The following is a 22,169-nucleotide window of genomic DNA, read 5'->3' as shown; positions in this document are numbered from 1 at the left end:
CATTTACTCTCGTTCAAACGAGCAAGTGACCTATGCCCCATGCTGCAGAAGAAGGCAACCCCCCACCCCCAGGGTCTCTGCCAGTCTGACTTGGGAGGAAAATTCTTCCTGACAGAAAGATGGCGATCAGTTAGACCCTGAGCATGTCGACGAGACCCACCAGCCAGATACCTGGAAAGAATTCACTGTAGTAACTCAGAGCCCTCCCCATCTAAAGTTCTGTCTCCATCTGTTGGAGATATTTGCTACTAGAAGTTGTAGATGGGCCATGTGCCACTGTAGGCAACCTGAAAGAACTCCAGGTAAGTAACCTCAAGTAAGTAACCTTCATTTCTTCTTGAAGCAGATTCGTCCTGGAGTGTCAAACAGTAGTTCCAACTAGGCGCATTAAATTAGCCTCAGCCCAGACACAGATGGCAGCAGTGCAAGTAGTCTTTGAGGTCCTTTGGGAACTTGTAGCACACATGAGAAGATTGATACTGGTGAACTGACTTAATGTGCTGATGGACAAAGTAGAGTTTATGATTTTCAGAGCACTGAAATTCCTTTTGTGAAGAAGGCCTATTTGGATTAGATACCTGTTTCTTAGACTGAAGAGGTATTGAACTCCTACACAAGCCTTGCTTTAAACTCATTAGAAAAGGAAGAGAAGGAGCTTTTTGCTTAATTCAAATGTCCTGTGATGTAATTCCAACATACATAGCATTTCAGAAGATAAAATTTGAAGACCAAACATGAAGGATCTTAACATTCTAAATTTTGTATCCATATGCAAGGAGCACTTGAAACTAGCAAGAACTAGAAGGGGGTACTAAATGATGGAGATTATTATCTGGTGGTGTAATCAGAAATCGGTAGAATGATCCACATATCTGGCATGTAATGTACAAATGGTTTTGTATTTATAAAATACATTGGACGTGAAATCATATAAAGCTATAATACATAATGAGAGAGATGTGGGGGTGTGCTAGGGAGTTTAGTGATGAAATACTTTTGGGTAAGGATTCCAGGAATGAAAAAGTGGAAGTGACTACAACCCCCCTGCCCCCCACCTCTTCACGCTAATCAGAATGTGAGAAATAAATATACCTACACATGCATTGTTATTTAAATGCTAACAATGTGTTTCTTATACAAATTATCAAGGATGATGTGGTTCCTGCTCTGATGAGTGTATAGTCTTAAATAGCCAATACAAATCAGGTAAGAGGTGCAAAACTGACAGAGAAGGGTTCTATCTTAGAATGACTTTTGATTGGTGAGACACGATGAATTTAATGAAATGGAGCAGCATTACTAATGGGCTTTGTGGAAATGGTTTAGAGGTGTTTGAATGAGAGAGGGTGATCATCTTGCTTTTGAGGGTGTTCCCAGTATAGATGGCAGTCTGGAAAAAAAGAAAGCCTAAGGATAAGAGTAGGAGACGAATATAAAGAGTCTGCCTTGCAGAGGAACAACATACAGAAATCCCAAGAAGTACAGTTCCTTGGACTTCCTTATGTTTCCTTGCAGGGCAGATGGCTCACAAGGGCCTGAAGGTAAGTTTTGTGCAAGATGGGAAGGGAGCACAATTTTGTAAAGGTTATTAGACTCTGACACTAGGGCAAACACCAGCTTCAGCTGTGTTTTCAGTGTCTAGTTAAATGGAATTACTAGTAAATGGAGTTCTCATTGAAGTTTTTTTTAATTCTACTTTGGATTTTTCCAAAAGTCGTCTTGGACCCGAGAGAGTTTGTATGTAGACATAGCAGAAGAGTCAATTAACTCCTGACACGTTCTGTGGCACATGCACCCACCTGTATAAAAATTCAAAACTTCAGTGGTTGAAAGTAGCATTCATAGAACCTCCAGAATGCAGATCTGTGGCTTAAATGAGTCAATAGAACTCCAGTTTTAGTACTAAACCACCTTAGAATCATAGACTTTAAGGTCAGCAGGGACCATTATGATCATCTAGTCTGACCTGCTGCACAACCAGGCCACAGAATCTCACCCACCCACTCCTGTAACAAACCCCTGACCTATGTCTGAGCTACTGAAGTCCTCAACTCGTGGTTTAAAGACTTCAAGGTACAGAGAATCCTCCAGCAAGTGACCCGTGCCTCATGCTGCAGAGGAAGGTGAAAAACCCCCAGGGCCTCTGCCAATCTGCTCTGGGGGAAAATTCCTTCCCAACCCCAAATATGGCGATCAGCTAAACCCTAAGCATGTGGGCAAGACTCACCAGCCAGACACCCAGGAAAGAATTCTCTGTAGTAACTCATCCCATCCTATCTAGCGTCCCATCACAGGCCATTGGGCATATTTACCGCTAATAGTCAAAGATCAATTAATTGCCAAAATTAGGCTATCCCATCATACCATCCCCTCCATAAACTTACTGAGCTTAGTCTTGAAGCCAGATATGTCCTTTGTTGGTCCTTTGTTCCTATTTTAAAACATTGTATTTTTCCCTTTGTCTTTAGGAAGGTATTTCAACACTGGATCTGCTCTCTGACACCAATTCAAGTTTGTTTTCACAACCTACTTCTGCTGACATGGGTGTTCCACTTCCTGCCAAGAATCTAATGTTCAAAGAAGGCATGTTATCTGAATGGAATGGACAGTCCCCGTCCCCAGTTCTTATTGCAAACGTACTTAAAGAACAAATCCAATAGTTTGGTTTCACCGTGCATTGCTCACTTAATGCCTTTTTTCTTTGTCTATTACAATTAATTTATACTGCCAACCACTAAGAAGTGTTTTGCTGCTGCAGCATAACCCACATTAAAGTAGTGTTTTTAAGTGTGTTGTGTTGCAGTACTGGGGAAACACACTGTATACAACTTGTTATTCATTGGCGCATTTCCGGCTGCAACAGAGAGCTCTTCAGCTATCAGCGCTATATTTGTATCTTGGGATAATCGCTATTTCTTTTATAATTCTAAACACACCTTTTTTAGGCTTTCTGGTTATTGTTAAATTTCTATGCTGTCACCACAAAATTGCAATAGTAATTTGATATGTTCATTGCTCATATATAAATCCTGTTTAGTTTTGTATTTTATTACTGAATTCTGTTTATAAGTAAGAGATTTGGCTCTGGAAAGGCTTTCAGTAGTGTTCAAATAGTAAAAATCTGGTATCATGGTGGTATTATGGGGCATTAAGAATTGTTGCCGATGTCTGTATATTATGTAGGTCAGCCTGATGATGATGAAGTTTTGGTTTGGTAAATCAACATAACAATAATGAATTGACACTTTCTATGAGGTCTTAAGTTTTGAAGACATAAAATCCTACTGATGCCTCTAGGAAATCTTGGAAAAAGATTGGGTCAATTTCATCCTCTGTGTAATTTCATGGAGAGCAATAGAATTGCACCAGGGATTAATTTGATTCCCTCTGTTCCTAGAAAGCTGTTTACGTATATATTAGTGTATTTCTTTTGTCCCTTGTTTTATTGGAGCACTTACATGAAACTAGGATCTTTGCGCCTAAAGCATGTTTGCTTCTGTCACATGCAGTGTTGTTGGGGTCGTGTTGGACCCAGGATATTAGATACACAAGGTGGGTGAGGTAATATCTTTTATTGAAGCAACTTCTGTTGGTGAGAGACACAAGCATTTGAGCTTACACAGAGTAGACCTGAAGAAGAGCAGTGTGTAAGCTTGTGTGTCTCACGAACGAAAGTTGCTCCAAAAAAAGAGATTACCTCACCCACCTTGTCTTTGCTTCTGTCACTTATTCCTCACCGGAAGCTGTTCATTTATGTTTGTAACGTCGCTATGGAAAAGAGTGATGTCACAAACCAAACATGTTAATGGCAGAATAAACAGTTGGAGAAGACTTAATACTAATAGAACAAAGCTTTTGGTTTTTATGTGGGTATCCTCAATAAAGAAAAAATGCAGAAAAAAGTGCCGAAAATCTATAGGCAGATGTATTTCTTTAAACAGTTCTTTTAAGTTTTCCTTAAGCCATCAACTACTCATGACAAATATCAACTTAATCATTTCTAGGTTTAGAAGGCTTCCTCCCTAGAGGTGGGAGGAATTTGTGCAGTGTTACTTCATTTTAGTTTATACTGACTCTGCAAGGTGGTTTCCTGCCCGTTTAAATACATCGTATCCAGTTAAGCATACTAGGAAAACAACAAGTATGTAGAATATTTTGAAGATTAGTGTCTAAAAATTTCTGATGACTTTTTGTTTACTGGAATTCATTCATATACTATCTTTAAAATGAAATTGAACCATGCTGTCAGCAGCTGCCTGCAGTTTAAGCAATTATTGGACCAAGAACCTGTGCAACATGCCATGCTGGAAATTGTACATGGTAAATGTAGTAATGTTCAGTTTTTGTATTTGTTTGATAAGAGGTTAAGAAGAAAATATTTGATGTGATATATGTTTTAAAAGGGTGGGGGGAAGCACCCTAATGTGGTAGAACAGTGATTTGAATTAGAATGGAATCTTCAGTTATTTCCTTATTTCTCACTTGGTTAACATTCCTATTAAGTGTAAATGTGGCGCTTTCTCTCCGGCTGAGAAACTGGAAGTTGTAAGTACTTCAGCATGGTCAGTGCAATGCTCTTCTCAAGTTTGTCTCTTCTCCTTTTATATTTTACCAGTAGCAGTTGAACTTGCTTATTCTGCACATATTACAGAGCTTGACTTCATGTGTTGATTAGTGTGTACGCTACAATAAAAAAGGTTGACTTTTTTTTTATTGGACATGTACAAATTCTCCATATTTTTAAATTGATACTGGTTGTCTTATTGCCTTCAAAGGAAATTAAAAAGAAAAAATAGGAATGCTACATGTTCTTTATGGATATTAGTAAGGGGGGAAATAGCATAGAAAGCAGACCATAGTCTGATCTGTCTGAGAATTAATATCCTACATGAAGGGACATTAATCCACCGTCTAACACAGTGAAGGGACTTATACTGAAGGTGATGCTTTACATTTTCAGTATCGTAGGCATTATTTGAAATACTGCAGTGAGCTTTTGTAGTTTAGCTAGCAGCAAACTTTATATCGGCTGTCACCTGTACATTGTATATATACAGATATGTACAATTATGGTAGCTCATGTAAAAGTCTGTCGTCTGCAACCTCAAAATTAATGGAAGAATTTTTTTAAAATTTGTTTTTAATTCTCCACTATTATTGGCTTAAATATTCATACTTGGATACCTAAAGTTAGGCTTCTAAATAAAAGTAGCCTGGTTAGCAGAATTGCTGAATACCTACAAATCTGACGGTTAACAATAAGAGCTGCAGGTACTTGGCAGCTTTTCAGAATTAAGCTACTCCTATTTAGGTGCTTTAAGATGGATTTAGAAACCTAACTATAGACCCACAGGCTTGGAAATTTTACTGAATAGGTGACTACCAAAGAAAGACCTTAAACTATCATAAACTCAACTGCAACTGTAATACTGGTTATGGTCCAGAGGCTTTATTAAAAGTACAACATTTTGTTTTAAATGCGGTGTAAACAACGGCAAGACCTCCATTCAGACCAAAATAATCTTTTGATATTGTTATTAAGAATAAAGACAATATAACTTTTTTCTTCAAATGATTTATTAATTGTGGAAAATCAAGTTAATAATATTTTAAATTTATTTTAGGCATCTACCTTCCAAGAAGTCTATTAAGTTAAAGAAAAAAGTGGTTTGTTTTGTGCTTTGTGCTTTGGGAATAGTTCGGTCAACCTAAGCAGTATTTTAGCTGGATTTATCTTGAGATACAGGAGCCAACTAACAAGATTTCATTGTGGTTTCTATCACACAATGGTTCAAAAATTCTTTCTGGCATTGTTCTCAAACCTTTTTTTCTTTTCTTGTTCAGTGTTTCTAACACAGTTTGTATTCTGAAGGTTTTCAAGTACAACTGTAACTCAATACAGTTGATTTTTTTCTTGTATGACATTGTTAATAGTATATATTGAAATGTACAAAAATTTGTGTTCAGTTAAATTATTGGCACATGTAACAAATGTTTACAAATAAAATGTGTTGTAGATCAAAACACGGCAAAATGCTTTTCCCTTTCAGGTGTGTTTCTTCTGGACTTGGCAGTAAAATGTGGCACTTATGGATTGAAGGACCATTAACCAATTATAGTAATCTCCATAATATATTATCAGAGTATCTCCGGCAATATCTTGCTACTGTATCTTGTAGTAGCAAAATCTTCAGACATTTAGTTTTATCAGAAGATAAGTTCAGTCATTGCAATATCTTTCCTCCTAAACCCTCTTCTCCATTGGTTTTCAGAGAGATGATCATGGAGCATAAAAACTGCACCCTGTAGCTCCCCATCCAGCCATGATTCTTCCACGAAGAGCCAAAGAACTTCCTGAGACCCAGCTTTGGCCCCATATCCTCCATTAATTTGCCCCCAGAAAAGACACTAACTTAAGTCATCATTGAGCTCTCAAATTAGGATTCTGATCAGCAAAGCACTTACGCGTGGGTGTAAATTTAGGCAATGAGACTACTCACATAGTTTAGTATCCTGGTGACTCAGGGCCTCAGTAAAGCACTTAAAAACATGCTTAATTCCCACTGACTTCACTTCATACTTAAAATTAAGGGGATAATACCAAGTACACTCAGAGCCAGCTTTGAAGAGTACAGAAAATGTTGAAATTATTACACAACTAAGTATTCAGGCGTGAATCTTTTTTTTTTTTTTAGTGCTGATTCAGGCCAATAAGTAACTATCACATTATAGAATCTCAGTACTCTGGTACTTGAATCCAGTTGCAAACCCTTCCAGAAAGCTCAGGCTGGTATTTGACTTTTAGAAAGTTGACCTGTGTTCTTGAATATAGGAAAGCTGTTGACCTTTTGCTTAGTTATGGAAGAAGAGAAATGAGATTCCTGCTTCATTAAAGTAATCCTCTTTGATCCTTTCTGAACTCTGTTTTATAGCAGAATGGCAATTACAAAGAGACAAGCAAAAACATTCAGAAGTGTTTTAGGTCTGCTCACATTAAATCTCTTCACTTCACTTTACCACTCTTCAAGAAGTAAAAGAATAAAACACCAAATAAATTTGCACATTCTATGTATTGCATATGTCAAGCATTTGCACATTCTATGTATTGCATATGTCAAGCATTCACCTGTTTGCTATTGTACATCCAGCAACTCTTACTCATTTAATCCCATAGTGAACTGTTAAAGGCCAAGAGGTCCTACACATTAGAAGTTTGCTCAACTCTATTCAGAACTGTCAAGTTTTATAAGCTGAACCAGCTGGGAATTGTCCTCTTCTACCAGACTGAAAATGTAGGCTCCAGGCCCTATTATGAATTTACCAAAGTCAGTATAATCTGCAAGGACAGAAGGTGTTTTTATTTATTTATTTATTTAGTAGCATACAGAAGGGGAAAGAATTCAGTGATAATTCATGGTAACAAACATAGGGATTTTTAGAATTTTCTCTTTTATGCTGGTCCTAAAAATCACCCTTAACACCTATTGATTTCAATGTAACTGTTGTAATTTTAACTTTGAAACACATTATAAATGCATAGCATCTAACTTCATCTTTCTGCTAGTCGTTAAGAAAGCTCAAGTTTCATGATTTAAGCAGGACCCAATTGTGTGATTAGGCCCTAAATGAATTCCCCAAAGTCTAAATAGAACTGTAAGTGGAGATATTTTTTTAAGTACAACTGTTGTCCTTTGGGTGTCAGTATTTCACTTTAATACCTATCTGTCACTCAACAACAAACTATTAGAGATTTATCTTTTCTGTAAAGCTCCTGCATGTATCATATTCTTATGTTTTTTAAATCCTTGGTTTGGAATCTTGCTCATTGAGTCATTTTCATAAATTAACTAAATAAACAGAGCTCTTTGATTAGTAAATAATTTATCAAATCTATTTGAAGAATAAAACATTTTTGGAATATAATTTAAAAGTCAAAACACTGGTTGAATACCACAACACATTTTTGTCAGATATTTTATTTGAATGATGCCATTCATCAAATACATTGTTCAACTAAATAGTATTAGATCAGCTGTATTAATAAACATTACCAGTACAGCTAGACAAATAACTGATTTTTTTGGTTTGGTGGCAGTTAAAAAAAAAATCCAGTTTGGGTTGAACTGAATCTGAATTTGTTTTGGAATTTTTGGTGAATTGAAAAAGTCCATTTTTGGGTCTGTTCCAGAGCAGGAATTCAAACCTAGGTCTTCTATATCCCAGGTGAGGGTTCTAATCACTGGGCTAAAGATTATAAGGGGTGGGAATAGGGGAGTAGGTTACCACCACCTCCTCCTTTGGCCATTTTGTGAGTGGCCAAAATGATTTCTTTCAAATTCACAAGTTGTTTTGGATTGACCAAAACTACATTTTTTGGCAAATAAACTATTTGAAAAACTTTGCCCAGCTCTAATTATCAGTACACTGTGGTGTCTGTTGGCTCAGATGGCAGTGAGGAAGGCAACGGGGGAGGTGACAGAACCAATGACAACAGTGATAAGGCAGCCCATGATGGTAGTGACCAGGAAACCTCTGACGACAATGAAACCAGGGCAAGGACAGGGATGGAGTCCAAGACAGAAGTGACCTGGGAGTTGATGATAGTGGCAGAACCCAGGATAGTGGTGGTGACATGGCAATGGAACCCAGGTGGGAGGCATCAGATCCAATGATGGCAGTGGAGCCACGGCAATGATGAGGACTGGGAGGAAGCCAACAATGGCAATGACCAAGAAGCTGATGGTGAAGATTAGAATGGCAACAGAGAGGGAGCCAGCAATAGCAGTGGAGAGCAGAACAGTGGCAACAAGAGTGTATGATGGTGATGGAGCCAACGATGGTAACAAGGACTGCAGTGGGGCTGAGGAGGGCGGTGATGAGGGTGACAATGGAGGCCAGGATGGAATCGATACGGGAGGTGAAGAGCCAATGACAGGGATAACCAGGAAGCTGATGACCGTGGTGGAGCCAAGAATGGCAACACGTCCCAAGCCAGCTGTGATGAGGGAACCAATGATGGTGGCGGAGCCCGGGACAACAGCGACAATCAGGGAGTCAGTGATGGCAACAGAGCCCAGGATGGAAGCGACAAGGAAGGTGAATGAGCTGATGATGGTAGCTGTGAAGAGATCTGTTGACGGAGCTGACAGTAAAGCCAATGGGACCCAGGATGATGGTGACCAGGAGGCAGATGATGCGTGTGACTGTGGCATAGCCCAGGTCAGCAATGATGGTGACCAGGGATTAACTGGCAGTAACAGAGCTCAGGACAGAGGCGACAAGGGAGCAGTGATGGTGGAGCCCAGGACAGTGATGAAGATGATGGCAGAGCCCTGGGTAGCACCAAAGAGGGTGATGGAGCTGGCAAGGGACCTGATAGCAATGGAGCTGATGACAGTGATGAGGTGAATGATGGAGGTAGGGATGACAGTGAGGATGGTGATGGAGCTGAAGATGTTAATGGTGGAGCTGATGTCAGTGATGGAGGTGAGGATGGTGAAAAAGATGGCAACAGAGATGAGGACAATGCTCAAGTCAAGGAATGTACTGGTGAGCAGGAGGAAAAAAGCAAATATATCAGTGGAGCGGATTGTAATGGCAAAGATTGTGATGGAGCCAGGACACACAGGTCAGTGAGGCTTTATTTGAAAGTTGTAAAGTCTGAAGTGAGGGCCCAGGGAAAGTAGAGAAGATCAGGTACATGGGGCAGGTGGAGGAGAAACCAGTGAGAGAGGCGATGTAGGGGGAGAAATATAGGGCAAAACCAGAGAGAGGAAATGAGAGGGGGAGCCTGTATTTGTCACAGCAGGGAGTTGGGGGTGTGCTTTTCCCCTAGGGAGACATGTAACAAGGGATGTACTCGCACTGTGGGGGGTAGCTGGAGGTGGAAAGTGACCAGGATAACATGCTGAGTGATGAGAAAGGGACTGAGGTTGTGACCGGGGTCCCAGTGTGGGCCAGCCAAGGTCACTCAGGTTGAACTGCAAAGAATGGGGCAGATAATCCTCAAAACTCGTGGATACTTCCAATACTTAAATTTACCAAGCCAGCATAAAACAGATTCTTTATTATCTCACTGGTTGCCCAGAAGCCAACAACACAGTTCCCTTGAAGTAAGCCAGCCTCAAGCCACCATCCAGGTACCCAAGTCAAATATGATGATGATTTCTGAAAATCTTATTTCATCGTATAAAAGAAAAGGTTCTACCAATCTCAAAGGATCGGACACATTACCTCCCAGGTTAATGAATTATCCAGATCTTATCTAAATACACGCTTACCACCAATTATTAACTAAAATTTATTAGAAAAGAGAGAGAGTATTGTTAAAAGATAAATATACATACAGACATTAGTTCAGTTCTTGAGGTTCAGATACATAGCAGAGATGGTGAGCTTTGTAGTTGCAAAGAGTTCTTTTAGAATTTAGTCCATAAGTTATAGTCCAGTGTCCAATATCGTATTCAGGGAGTACCAGCATAACTGGGATCTCCATGTGGTGATTCAAACTTTCCCTGTTGAAGCTTAAGCAGATCTGGGATAAGAAGGATTGGGACCCAAACGTCTTTTATACAACTCAGGCCTTCTTTGAGAAGTTGGAGTCCCTCAGGGAACAATAGGTCCTCATTTCCTAAGCATCGTTGTTAATTATTCACACAGATGAACATAAGGCAATTCCCTGTTTTTTCACCATTCACAGATGATTTGCTATACATTTCAAAGAGAGACGAATACAGCGACATTCTATGTTTATAGTTCATTTAAATGTTCATTTCTTTTGATTTCTGAATTAACAGAATACAGCATAGACAGGGAGTGTTGATTACATTGTTGACCACTACCCATATATATGTAAATACACAAAAACACAAACATTATCTCCCCATATGTCTTTGATGGTTGAATTTCAGTCATTCATCCTGGAGGATGCTTAACCCTTTCTGGCCATGCGTCACAGAGGTAGTGGTAGTTTAGTTTGCAGGAGGGATGGGAGGTGTCCAAGTGTTGTGTGAACAGCCAGACCTTGTCCCAGTGACAGTAATCAGTGAACCACTTAAAGTCTGGTTTGGCAGAATCCAGATGGGATCTTAGTTCCTCCAGGATGTGATGGAGATGTTCAACCAGGTCAGATGCAGGGCGATAGGAAGTTGAGGGTTGGAATGAGTGGAATTGGGGGTGGACACCATAGCTGGTGAAAGAGGGGTTCTGGCAGGTGGACTTACACTCAGCATCGTTGTAGGTGAACTGTGCGAAGAGTAGGAGTTGAACCCAGTCATGCAGTTCTGCCTGCTTGAATGTGTCTCCCATGTAAACTGAGCAAGGTATGACCAAAGACAGAGAGACATTTGCAGGCCAGGCAAACAAAGCCATCAGGAGAGCAAGTGGGGAAAAAAGTGATCATTTAACAATCTCAATGGGGGATGGAGACAGCACCCCCAGGAAGCCTTCCTGCCTCTTGAAGCAGGGTTAATGAACTTTGAGAGATACTTTCCAAAGGCTTATTGGACTATAAAGAGAGGGGCAGAGAATCCCTAAGTTATCCTTCATCTGAGGAGATGAGGAAAATCAGTGTCTTGAACTCTGTGGGGATCCTGACTAAGAGCTAGTTAGCTATTACTGGAAAAGGAAGATGGATGAGGAGCAAAGACTGTAGCTTGATAAGTTAGGTCTTAGCCATTAGAAAGCTTACTTTTGTTTGTTTATAACCCTTTGTCTTTTATCTCTTATACTTGAACCCACTTAAAACCTCTTTTTTGATTGAATAAACTTCTTTTACTTATTATCTAAACCATCCCAGTGCTTTGATTGAATTGAAGTGATAGTTATCTCCAGTCAAGATGATAAGCTGCTCTTCCTGTCTCTCTAAAGAAGCAGAGAACTTAATATCTTTCTTGAATGTTCAGCAATAGTGGTTGTGCATTGAATAAAGACTTCACTGAGGCACTTGGTGCTGAAGTTCACTGTTACCTGCTGGCAAGGTTTGGACTGGTGGAGTCCTGAGGACTATACTGGCAAGGCAGAAAAGCTAGTTTGTCAAGGAGTTGTCATAGTTTAGGTGCAGCAAAGCTCAAACTTGCTGAGGCTGAGAGGGGTAAGAGTGTCTTGCAGCTCTGGGTATCCCCAGCAGCCTGTCACATCCATGAAACTTGAAAACCTGGTAGGAGAAGAGATCGGCTGTCACTTCTGTGGTGGGGATCTTGTGGCAGGGCATGTAGTGGGACATCTTGGCTAGGAGGTCTATGAGTACAAATATGACGGTATGGTTCTGGGAATCAGGGAGCTCCACAACAAAATCCATTGATATGGATTCCAGGGTCAGAAAGAAGTAAGTAGGGGTACAAAGGTGCCCAGGGGCTTATTGTGGGGGAGCTTCATATGACAACGTACCTTGCACAAGTTGTGCAATCTCATGGAGGCCACCAGAAATGCTGCACAGTTTTATGGTCCAAAATGGCCGGTTAAATATAAATCATGGCACAGTCAGAGAATTGCAAGGCAGGGTGTGCCTTCAGGGGCATAAATGCATTCCTTGAACAGAAGTATCCCATTTCTAACAGAGACGCCTGGGCTGGGCTCAGCACTGGGCAATATCTGTTTAGTTGCAAATTGGTCTCTTGGCAGAGAGGATTTTACAAGGGCTAACAGGTCCATTTTCACTAGCACACTGGTGAAATGGCAAGGGTTCTGATGGTCCTTCCTTGCCATCAAGGCACTCACCCTTGTGGGAGAGTGCATCGGGCTTGCCGTTGCAGCCTCCGGGCTGATAATGTAGTGTGAACTCAAAATGGGGTAAAAACAGGACCAGTGGACCTGGCGTTGGTTGAGGAACTTCAGGTATAGCAGGTGTTCTAAGTTTTTATGGTCTGGGAATACCTGGTTGGGGAAATGTGCACCCTTCAAGTGGTGACACCACTTCTCAAAGGCAGTCTTAATGGCTAGCAGCTATTTGTCATAGATTTCATAGTTATGTGGGAGTTAGCTTTCTGGAGTAGAATGTTCACAGGTGGAGAATGCACGGTGCTGGAATTCGTGTTCCTGTGTTCGTGATAGCACGGCTCTGATGGCATAATTAGAAGTATCTGCCTTGACAACTAAGGTCTTGGATGAGTCTGGGTGTTTCAATATAGATGCGGAATCAAAGTTCTTCTTTAGTTACTTGTTGGGCTTCTGACATCTAGATAAAGGTAGAATTCTTACAGTGAAGTTGTGTAATTGAGGCCACTACTCAGGAGAAGTTCATGAAGAATCTTTGAGAGAAATTCACAAATCCCAGGAAGCACTGGATGTTGCAGGTGATCTTCAGTGAGGCACAGTCCACAATGGTAGATACTTTCTGTGGATCCATACTGATCTCATAGGGTGAGATGACATAACCCAGGAATTCAATGGTGGTGTGGTCACACTCACATTTTTCCAGTTTGGTGTATAGGTCATTTTTCCTAAGGCATTCCAGCACTTGTTGGACGTCATGGCTGTGCAGAGTCTGGCTTTCCAAGAAGATAAGGATGTCATCTAAGCAATGAGCTGGTCTAGGATATCTTTGAAGATATCATTCACAAAATGTTAGAATGTGGCCAGGGCGCTGGAGAGGCCAAAGGGTGTAAACAGGTACTCATAGTGGCCATACCTGGTCAGAAGGCTGTCTTCCGCTTATCGGCCCTTTCAGATGTGGACCAAGCTGTATGCATTGTGCAGGTGGAGCTTGGTGAAGACCTTTGCTGTGCTGACTTGTTCTAGAAGCTCATTGATCAATGGGAGAGGATATTTGTTCTTCATGGTGATACTATTCAAGGCCGGATAATCAATTCAGAGGAGCCGTGTTCCTTCTTTTTAACCCTCAGAATGGGGGTTCCAGCAGGGGATTTGGTGGGCTGGATGAAGTTTGTAGTCAGATTCTCATGCCATGATCCAAAATTAAAGCACTATCTATGTTTGCTTCCAGGCTAGCATGCACCAGCAACCAATCTATCCTGGGTTATAATGAGTGAAGCGCTGCAAAATATAAATAATTATAGTCCTTCTGGATAAGATAGTCCGCAGATGTCTTTTGGGTTGAGTTTATGCATTAAAATTGAAAGGTATTCCCACCTAAATTTTGAACTTGGCCCTGAATGGTTAGGCTTATCTCTTAGATTTATGGGTCACTTCAGTCACTTTTTAGATTAGGCAGGAGTACTTCTCAAAGATGCTCCTCCTTAATCCCTAGCAGCATGTACCCAGGAATTACCAGACAATGAAGGAGTGTCTACAAGTAAGGAAAGATCAAAAATTAGCCTCTACGTGGTCAATATTTGTTTTACTTTTAAAAACCCTACTTTAGTTTCTTCACTTCTTGAGCCTAATAAATGGTATTTTGTAAAATATGAAACTTCCATGTTAGCTGGAACCAACTGAACCTAAAGGACATATCAAAGAAGGCTGTATCTCTTCTCTTATAAACTCTTTCCATTTCAGATCTGTAAATGAATTACCTCTCTGTTGCTGGTATTTCTCTAAAGACCTTAACTTCTCGGTTCACAAGAACTCGACTTGACTCTGGACTTGTCACTCAGGTTTCTTTACTGGCATTCTCTTAGCTATGTCTACACTCTGTACCTTACAGCGGCACAGCCTGTAGCGGTGATTGGCCAAGTCTTCCCCCACAAGTATTAGGCTATGTGTACACTAGAACTTACTGTGGTATAACTTATGTTGCTCAGGAGTGTGAAAAAGCCACCCCCCAAGCGACATAAGTTACACCAACCTAAGCACTGGTGTCAAGGTTCCTTACCCGCTCTGAACTCTGGGGTACAGATGTGGGGACCTGCATGAAAGACCCCCTAAGCTTATTCTTACCAGCTTAGGTTAAAAACTTCCTCAAGGTACAAACTTTGCCTTGTCCTTGAACCCTATGCTGCCACCACCAAGCGTGTTAAACAAAGAACAGGGAAAGAGCCCACTAGGAGACATCTTCCCTCCCAAAATATCCCCCCAAGCCCTACACCCCCTTTCCTGGGGAAGGCTTGATAAAAATCCTCACCAATTTGCATAGGTGAACACAGACCTGAACCCTTGGATCTTAAGAACAATGAAAAAAACAATCAGGTTCTTAAAGGAAGAATTTTAATTAAAGAAAAAGTAAAAGAATCACCTCTGTAAAATCAGGATGGGAAATACCTTACAGGGTAATCAGATTCAAAACATAGAGAATCCCTCTAGGCAAAACCTTAAGTTACAAAAAGACACAAAAACAGGAATATACATTCCATTCAGCACAGCTATTTTACCAGCCATTTAAACAAAACAGAAATCTAATGAATATCTAGCTAGATTACTTACTAAGTTCTAAGACTCCCTTCCTTTTCTGTTCCCGGCAAAAGCATCACCCAGACTGACAGACCCTTTGTTTTCCTCCCCGCCTCCAGCTTTGAAAGTAACTTGTCTCCTCATTGGTCATTTTGGTCAGGTGCCAGCGAGGTTATCTTAGCTTCTTAACCCTTTACAGGTGAAAGGGTTTTGCCTCTGGCAAGGAGGGATTTTATAGTTCTGTATACAGAAAGGTGGTTACCCTTCCCTTTATATTTATGACAACTGGTGTGCACAGCGCTATGTTGGCAGGAGAGCGTCTACTGCTGGCATTGCTACCGTGCTTGTGAGGCAGGAGTAGTTAAGTTGAGGGAGGGATAGTTCAGTGGTTTGAGCATTGGCCTGCTAAATCCAGGGTTGTGAGTTCAATCCTTGAGGGGGCCATCTAGGGATCTGGGGAAAAAATTGGGGATTGGTCCGGCTTTGAGCAGGGGGTTGGACTAGATGATCTCCTGAGGTCCCTTCCAACCCTGATATTTTTTTATTCTATAATGGGAGAGCTCTCTCCTGTCAGCTTAGAGCGGTTACATAAGAGGGCTTGCAGTGGCACATCTGCATTGCTGCAAGAGTTGTCTACTGGCTTGCAAATGAGACCTGATAGCAAATAACATGTGGCTGCTCTGACTAGCCTATAAATAAGCAGTTTGATAATTATGTACCTTGGTTGTGGGCTATGCTTTCAAAAGGACTCCTGCTTTTCTGTATGATGTATTCATGGTAACACATTGTCAGGTTACGGCTAATGTTGCGGGGGTGGAGGGAGAGAAAGACATCTTGAAATATGTCTCTTGTTAGACCTCAAGAAAAAAGATATGGACTCAGTAAGACAGATTTTTAAAATTATTTTGAATATATTTCCATTTGCTTGCACTAAAATATCCACACCAGCTTGTCTATAAATATTTAGAGTGTCAGTTTAGAAAGAGCTGAATAAATAAATAAATAATGGTGTATTTCTAAAAATATGGATATGATAAAAATACATAATTTTGGCATCACTGATCAGTTTGTGTGCTGAACACTGGGGAAATGTTTGATGTACACAATAATGTGTTGCTGTCCATAATACATTTCTGCTTGCTGAAGATCAGAAATGCATGAGCCAAAGGGAGTCTCTTAGCATCGAGAAGTCACATACAGAATATTGCTCCTTTAGAGCTATTTTGTGGTGAAATAGCAATTACATAAAAGGACTTTTTAATAAAAGTGGAATAGCTACATGTTTTAACAAAAGTTGCATTTACCTTTCATTTTGCTGTATTTTTCATAGTACATGCAACATACTTTGTCTCTTATAGGGCTGCCTTTACTGTGCTATACACAAACGGATGTAGCTTAAAAGAATCTCAAACTGCACTTGTACATACTGGAAATTCTATAATCTGGGATTGCTGCAAAAGATATGTATTATATTTAACCAGCCAACCAGGAAGCAAAAAGGACTGAACTACATTAGAATTATGGTGATTCTTTATACAATATAAATCTTGTTAAACATATGCATTCGTTATTGTGCCTTTCAGAGCTACAAAGCTCTTTGTGACAGCTGCAGTCTATATCCTCTCCTTTGTGCAGGAAAAAAAACCCCACATCTTTGTGAAAACTATCAAAGTATTAGCATTAGAGTTTACAGATTTAAAAAAAGCTCTAGTCATTGTTTTAATCTCCTAAACCCTTTCAACTACAGTGCTGTGTTTGTGCTACTAAAATGAAGGTGCTGCAAGCATTGCCTTTAAAAGCCTAATTTCTCAGGGTTTGTCTACATGGGGAAATTGACCAGCATTGCTACAGAGGAATAATTCTGGAATAGTGTGTCCACAAGGGGGAGTTATGCCCACATATCTTTAGTGGAATAGTTATTCCACTGTAGCTATGCCAGTCAGTTTCCCCATGTAAACAAGCCCTTTTGGATTCTTACAGTATCTCATCAGTTTAAAATTTGCTTTGGGCTAAAATGTGGCCCGCAGAGTCCAAACAAAGGAATGTCATTTTAATAGCAAACTTTTTAAAATAGCGGATCAGATTTCATTGACATTTAGGATGCAGAAAACTTCAAATACTTTAAGATGGGTTTGGCTGCACTCGAATTACTCAAAAATGTGTTTGTATTTAAAGCTATAAATATGGCAAGAAACCAGGGCCTGGTCTTGCAAGCTTCTGGCTGGCTTGGTAAGGGTTACTCACCCAAGAGAGCGTTTATGAGATTGGGATTCTAGACCCAGAGCCTCAAAGGTATTTAGGTGAAGTTCTATTTCCTACTTTTAAGCTTTCAATGGCAGCTTGCTGCTCACTTATGGTATGAATGAATGACTTGCTATACAGGAGCTGTTTTATGAGTGCTATAATAGAAGAATAGCCCAGAAGATTTAGGCCTAGTGATTTGTCTGTATTTGGGTGCTGCACTCACTTTTCTCAGTGTAAAACTCTGCTTCATATCTTGTTCTACGGTTACGAGGCAGCCACATTTTATTTAGTCTGAACACATTAATTTCTTTTCAAAATGCTTTTGAGAACTGAAATGTAATTCTTAAATTTGCATAACCAGATGAGAAGGCAACGATTTGGATATCATGGGCTACAAATTCACCTTTTCATCTTGTTGCACATCTCTTTCAGGTGTGTTCTGTTTGCTGTGCTTTTGTCAGCTTTTGCTTGGAATGAATATATGCAATAGAAGATAAGAGAAATAACAGGGCTGCATTATCTGGTGATCATAGTTCTCTAAAGATTTCAAACTCACATTATTCGTATGTTGCAAGCCAGTTAGTAGTCCCACTCTAGGAAAAACTTAAAAAAGAACGGAAATATAAACTGCATAGTAACATAACACTAGTGACTGCTAAAGAAATCCATGCTTGTCCTAGGGTTTCCAACAGTTACATATTACGAGGGATGTCCCTTATTTAAGTGGAAAATTGCCTGTCCCATACTAAATCAGTATGGGATACCTTTTATCCAGTATTTCAACAGCAGGGGGCCGGTACTCACAGGTGCATCTTTCCACTCCCCTCCTGATCCTGGCCCTTCAGTGCTGTGCAGGGAAAGCAGACTGGGCAGCGATCAAGGGCCAGGATTGGGAGGGGAGTGGAAAGATACACGCATGAGTACTGACCCCTGCTGACTTCGGTCCTTGAGTGCAGCCCCATGTGCTTTCCCTGCTCTGTCTGGCAGGGCAAGTGGATGGGGCTATGTGCCCTGGATTTGCACAGAATGGCCAGGGTCAGAAAGGGGCTCTGTCTGGCAGGTGAGTCAGTACTCCTGGGGTGTACCCTCCCCACTTGCAGTCTCTGCCAATGTCCGCAGCAGGGTGCACAGCACTGCAGCAGGCAAAGACCAGCAACTGCAGCCTCCAACTCTGCTCCCGGCACCTGAGCAGAACGTGAACAGGAGTTGCAGTGGCTGCTGGCCTAGCATCTGAGGCCCTGGGATCTCTGCAGCATCCAGAACTGGGGAGAGAGAAACCCTAGGAAGCATGGGGGTGGGAGGAAAGGGACTTGCCCTTAGAGGTTCAGGTCAAGAATGGAGACAGCTGAGGTCTGTCCCGGACTTTTTAAATAGAACGTTGGCAACCCTCGCCTGTACTAAAGTCTAATTTGTTCTGTTCAGTTTTTTTGTTCACTTCAAAGAGTGTAGATAAGAGGGATTTTCCACTGTGACAGAGTCCATCTATTTCAAAGCAAAACTTGTAATTTAATTGAAAAGAAACAGAAAATTGTTTAGGCACTTTTAACAACAGAAAGGGAAGATTAGGCTTGTACTAATGGCTTGGTGTTCATAGAATCATAGAATATCAGGGTTGGAAGGGATCTCAGGAGGTCATCTAGTCCAACCCCCTGCTCAAAGCAGGACCAAACCCCAGCTAAATCATCCCAGCCAGGGCTTTGTCAAGCCTGACCTTAAAAACTTCTAAGGAAGGAGATTCCACCACCTCCCTAGGTAACACATTCCAGTGTTTCACCACCCTCCCAGTGAAAAAGTTTTTCCTAATATCCAATATCTTCCTGTTTACATAGATATGGTTTATTATTATGGTTATACATAAATTCAGACTGGAGAGTAACCACATTTATTTTCTCAAGCTCACCAAAAAAACAAAGCAAGATAGCGAGGTGAAGAAAGAGGGTGAGGCATGGAGCCAAGCCTGAATGACACAAGGCAGAGACATGTTTCTGCTAGCTGTTAGAAAGCCAGTGCTCAGTGCCAGCACAGCAGTATTGCCCAGTGTGAATGCTCTCTGGATGAGTGGCAGATGAAATAACCAGCTCCAGCCAGCTGCCAGCTCTCAAACTCCTATGGAAATTTTTTCGGCCTCCTTTGTACTTTTTAACTGCATCCTTCTATGGGCCACCAGAGGCCTAACTATAGGGGAGGGATGTGGGTGGAGAGGGATTTCCCTCCAGTTTTCAGGTAGATGGGGACAAGAGTGTATTTTCCCTCTTTGCTTTGAGTCTGTGGGAGAGGGGAGTGGAGGGGAGGGCAAGGGAGGTCAATCCTAGCCCCCAAAATGCTGCTACGGTGCAGTAGTAGCTGCAGAGCACTCAGCCCTCACTCCTGTGGGACTGTGATGAGTAGCAGACAGAACTCCCTGCATCAGCTGACAGGCACAGGAGCACCAGGAGGGGCCAGAGGGAAGAGGCCAGCTTCCCTTCTTGCTAGCTGCATACACAAGAAGGGGGAGGAAGAGCCAATGTGGAAGGTGGGCAGAAAGTACAGGTGCCAGCCTGCTTCCTGACAGGGAGGAGGAAGTTACTGCTCTGGGAGGGGGCAGGCATCCCTATATATGAGACTGGACTCAAAAACGGGGAGACCAAGAGAATGGATGGGGGATAGTGTCTGAGGGGACACAGCATGGGTGGGTGAAGGAGGTAACTCTGTGGGTGACAGGGGTACAACCGTGCTGAAAGGAACAGAGAGGGACCCAGGCAGTGACAGGACAGAGTACTGGTGCATATGCAACATGCAGAACACTGCGGGGATGGAGAGCTGGGGGACGCAGGGTGCTGTATGTGTACACACAAGTGAGGGGGAGAGGAAGGACAGTCCAGTGATTAGGATACCAGCCTACAATTTGGGAGACCTAGGTTTAATTCCCTGCTCTGCCCAAGATGTCCTATGTGACCTTCGGCAAGTCACTTAGTTTCCTTTCAGTTCCCTGTCTGTACAATGAAAGAAAAGCACTGCCTTACCTCACAGGGGTGTTGTGAGGGTAAATACATTAAAGACACTAGAGTCATTGGGCTCATATAAGTACTTAATGTAGCTAGAGACACATACTTAGGGTATGGCTACACCCAAAATGTAGTCATGTGTTAACACAATTGTAAATTCTAGTGTAGACAGGGCACTAATGCTTGTTGCTAGAATAGGAATGGGTTCTTCAGTCCAGCAGACCATGGCATAACAAGATCCAATAGCTGGAAGTTAAAGCTCAACAAATTCACCCTAGAAATAAGGTGCAATTTTTTAACAGTGAGGGTAATTGACCATCAATGCAATTGACCAAGGGCTGTGGTGGATTCCCCATCACTGGCAATTTTTAACGCAAGATCAGATGTTTTCCTAAAAGATACGCTTCAGTTCAAACAGAAATTTATTCAAATAAGTTCCATGGCCTCTGTTACACAGGAGGTCAGATTAGATGATCACTGTGGTCCCTTCTGCCTTTATAATCTATTAATTGTATAGAGTCTGTGCTAGAATTTACAGTTGTGATGGGTAACTTGTTAAATCTCAGCTAACAATTCCAGTGGAGATGCACAGACATGCTTTTGCGGTAGAAATGTAAGATTTGATGTTAGTGGGGAGCTTTCAGATGAGAGGCACTGACTTCATTTGCAGAACGAGCTCTTTTGTGTCAAAAGTGTTCCCTGGTTCCAGGAGAGAAGGTTTGGTACTGTGCTGACTCTCCATACCAGTTGGGCCATGCAATGTTTAATAACCAATCATAATTAACCAGCATGGCATTGAGTTTGGAGGCAGACTAACAAGGCAGCAAAATCTGTAGCAAGTAGATTTGGTGAGATTTAAGGCCGGCAGCATGGTCATAACAAGGACTCGAAAGTCTAAATCATACTCTGGATAATTACTGGACTATCCTGGCATGCTAACACTTAGTATTGTCTCTGTGTGATCACCTGGCTGTATTTATTTGGAGCAGTGACTTTCTCTTGATTAAAGAGCAGGTCCCTGCTGAAAATTAGAGGGTGGAAAATTGGGGGTGAATTCTGGCAAACGGTTTCCCTGATTAGAGAAATCTTCTCTGTTGTTAATTTGCTCTAGCCATAATAGGGCAAGATAATTTATCAGAACACATTTTCCTTCAGTAATGTCTGCATTACACATGGATTTACATTAGCTAGATGTATCCAGCAATCTATTGCTCTTTCAAGTGAAAGGCTGAGACATACAGCTGTGTAGAGATGTAGAAGTTCATATTTTCTAAGTATGTTGAATACAAGATTGCGGTAAATGCCCTCAGTTCTACATAAGTATGATAGCAAACACACAAAGGACAATCCACTATTAGGCAACCCATAGAGAACTGAAAGATTTTAATGTATCTGCTTAAGTTTTAATTGCTTTATTTTCCTATAGGTCTGCCTACAACAAATGGAGGGAAGCTCTGAAACCCATTTAGATGCTCACCAAATTGTGCAGAGAAAACAGGGTCTCACCACCAGAATCCATTACTTTTTTCCCAGATTGCACAAAATAAAAGAGGGAAATCTCTGGGTCCATGCTACTCTACAACAGGCTAACTATCAGGAGACTCTCGTGGATGGATTGGACTGGTACGTTCAGACATAACGCTGACTTCAGCGCGA

The 22,169-nt window shown here is 41.3% G+C and overlaps 1 protein-coding gene across 3 annotated transcripts in view; it reads left to right on the top strand.

Moving 5' to 3' along the window:
* FAM91A1 (family with sequence similarity 91 member A1) overlaps positions 1-6,024 on the top strand; it is a 55,360-nt gene extending 49,336 nt beyond the window's left edge. For all 3 annotated transcript variants that reach the window (XM_037892036.2, XM_037892037.2, XM_037892038.2), the window contains one exon: positions 2,469-6,024. In XM_037892036.2, coding sequence (XP_037747964.1) covers positions 2,469-2,660 — 192 coding nt within the window. In that variant the 3' untranslated portion in view covers positions 2,661-6,024. The remainder of the gene's footprint in view (positions 1-2,468) is intronic.
* The last annotated feature ends 16,145 nt before the right edge of the window (positions 6,025-22,169 follow it).

The sequence above is a fragment of the Chelonia mydas genome, chromosome 2 (genome assembly GCF_015237465.2).
Source record: "Chelonia mydas isolate rCheMyd1 chromosome 2, rCheMyd1.pri.v2, whole genome shotgun sequence".
NCBI classification, from domain to species: Eukaryota; Metazoa; Chordata; order Testudines; family Cheloniidae; genus Chelonia; species Chelonia mydas.
The sequence above is the reverse complement of the archived record's forward strand: the minus strand, read 5'-3'. Positions and strand labels throughout refer to the sequence as shown.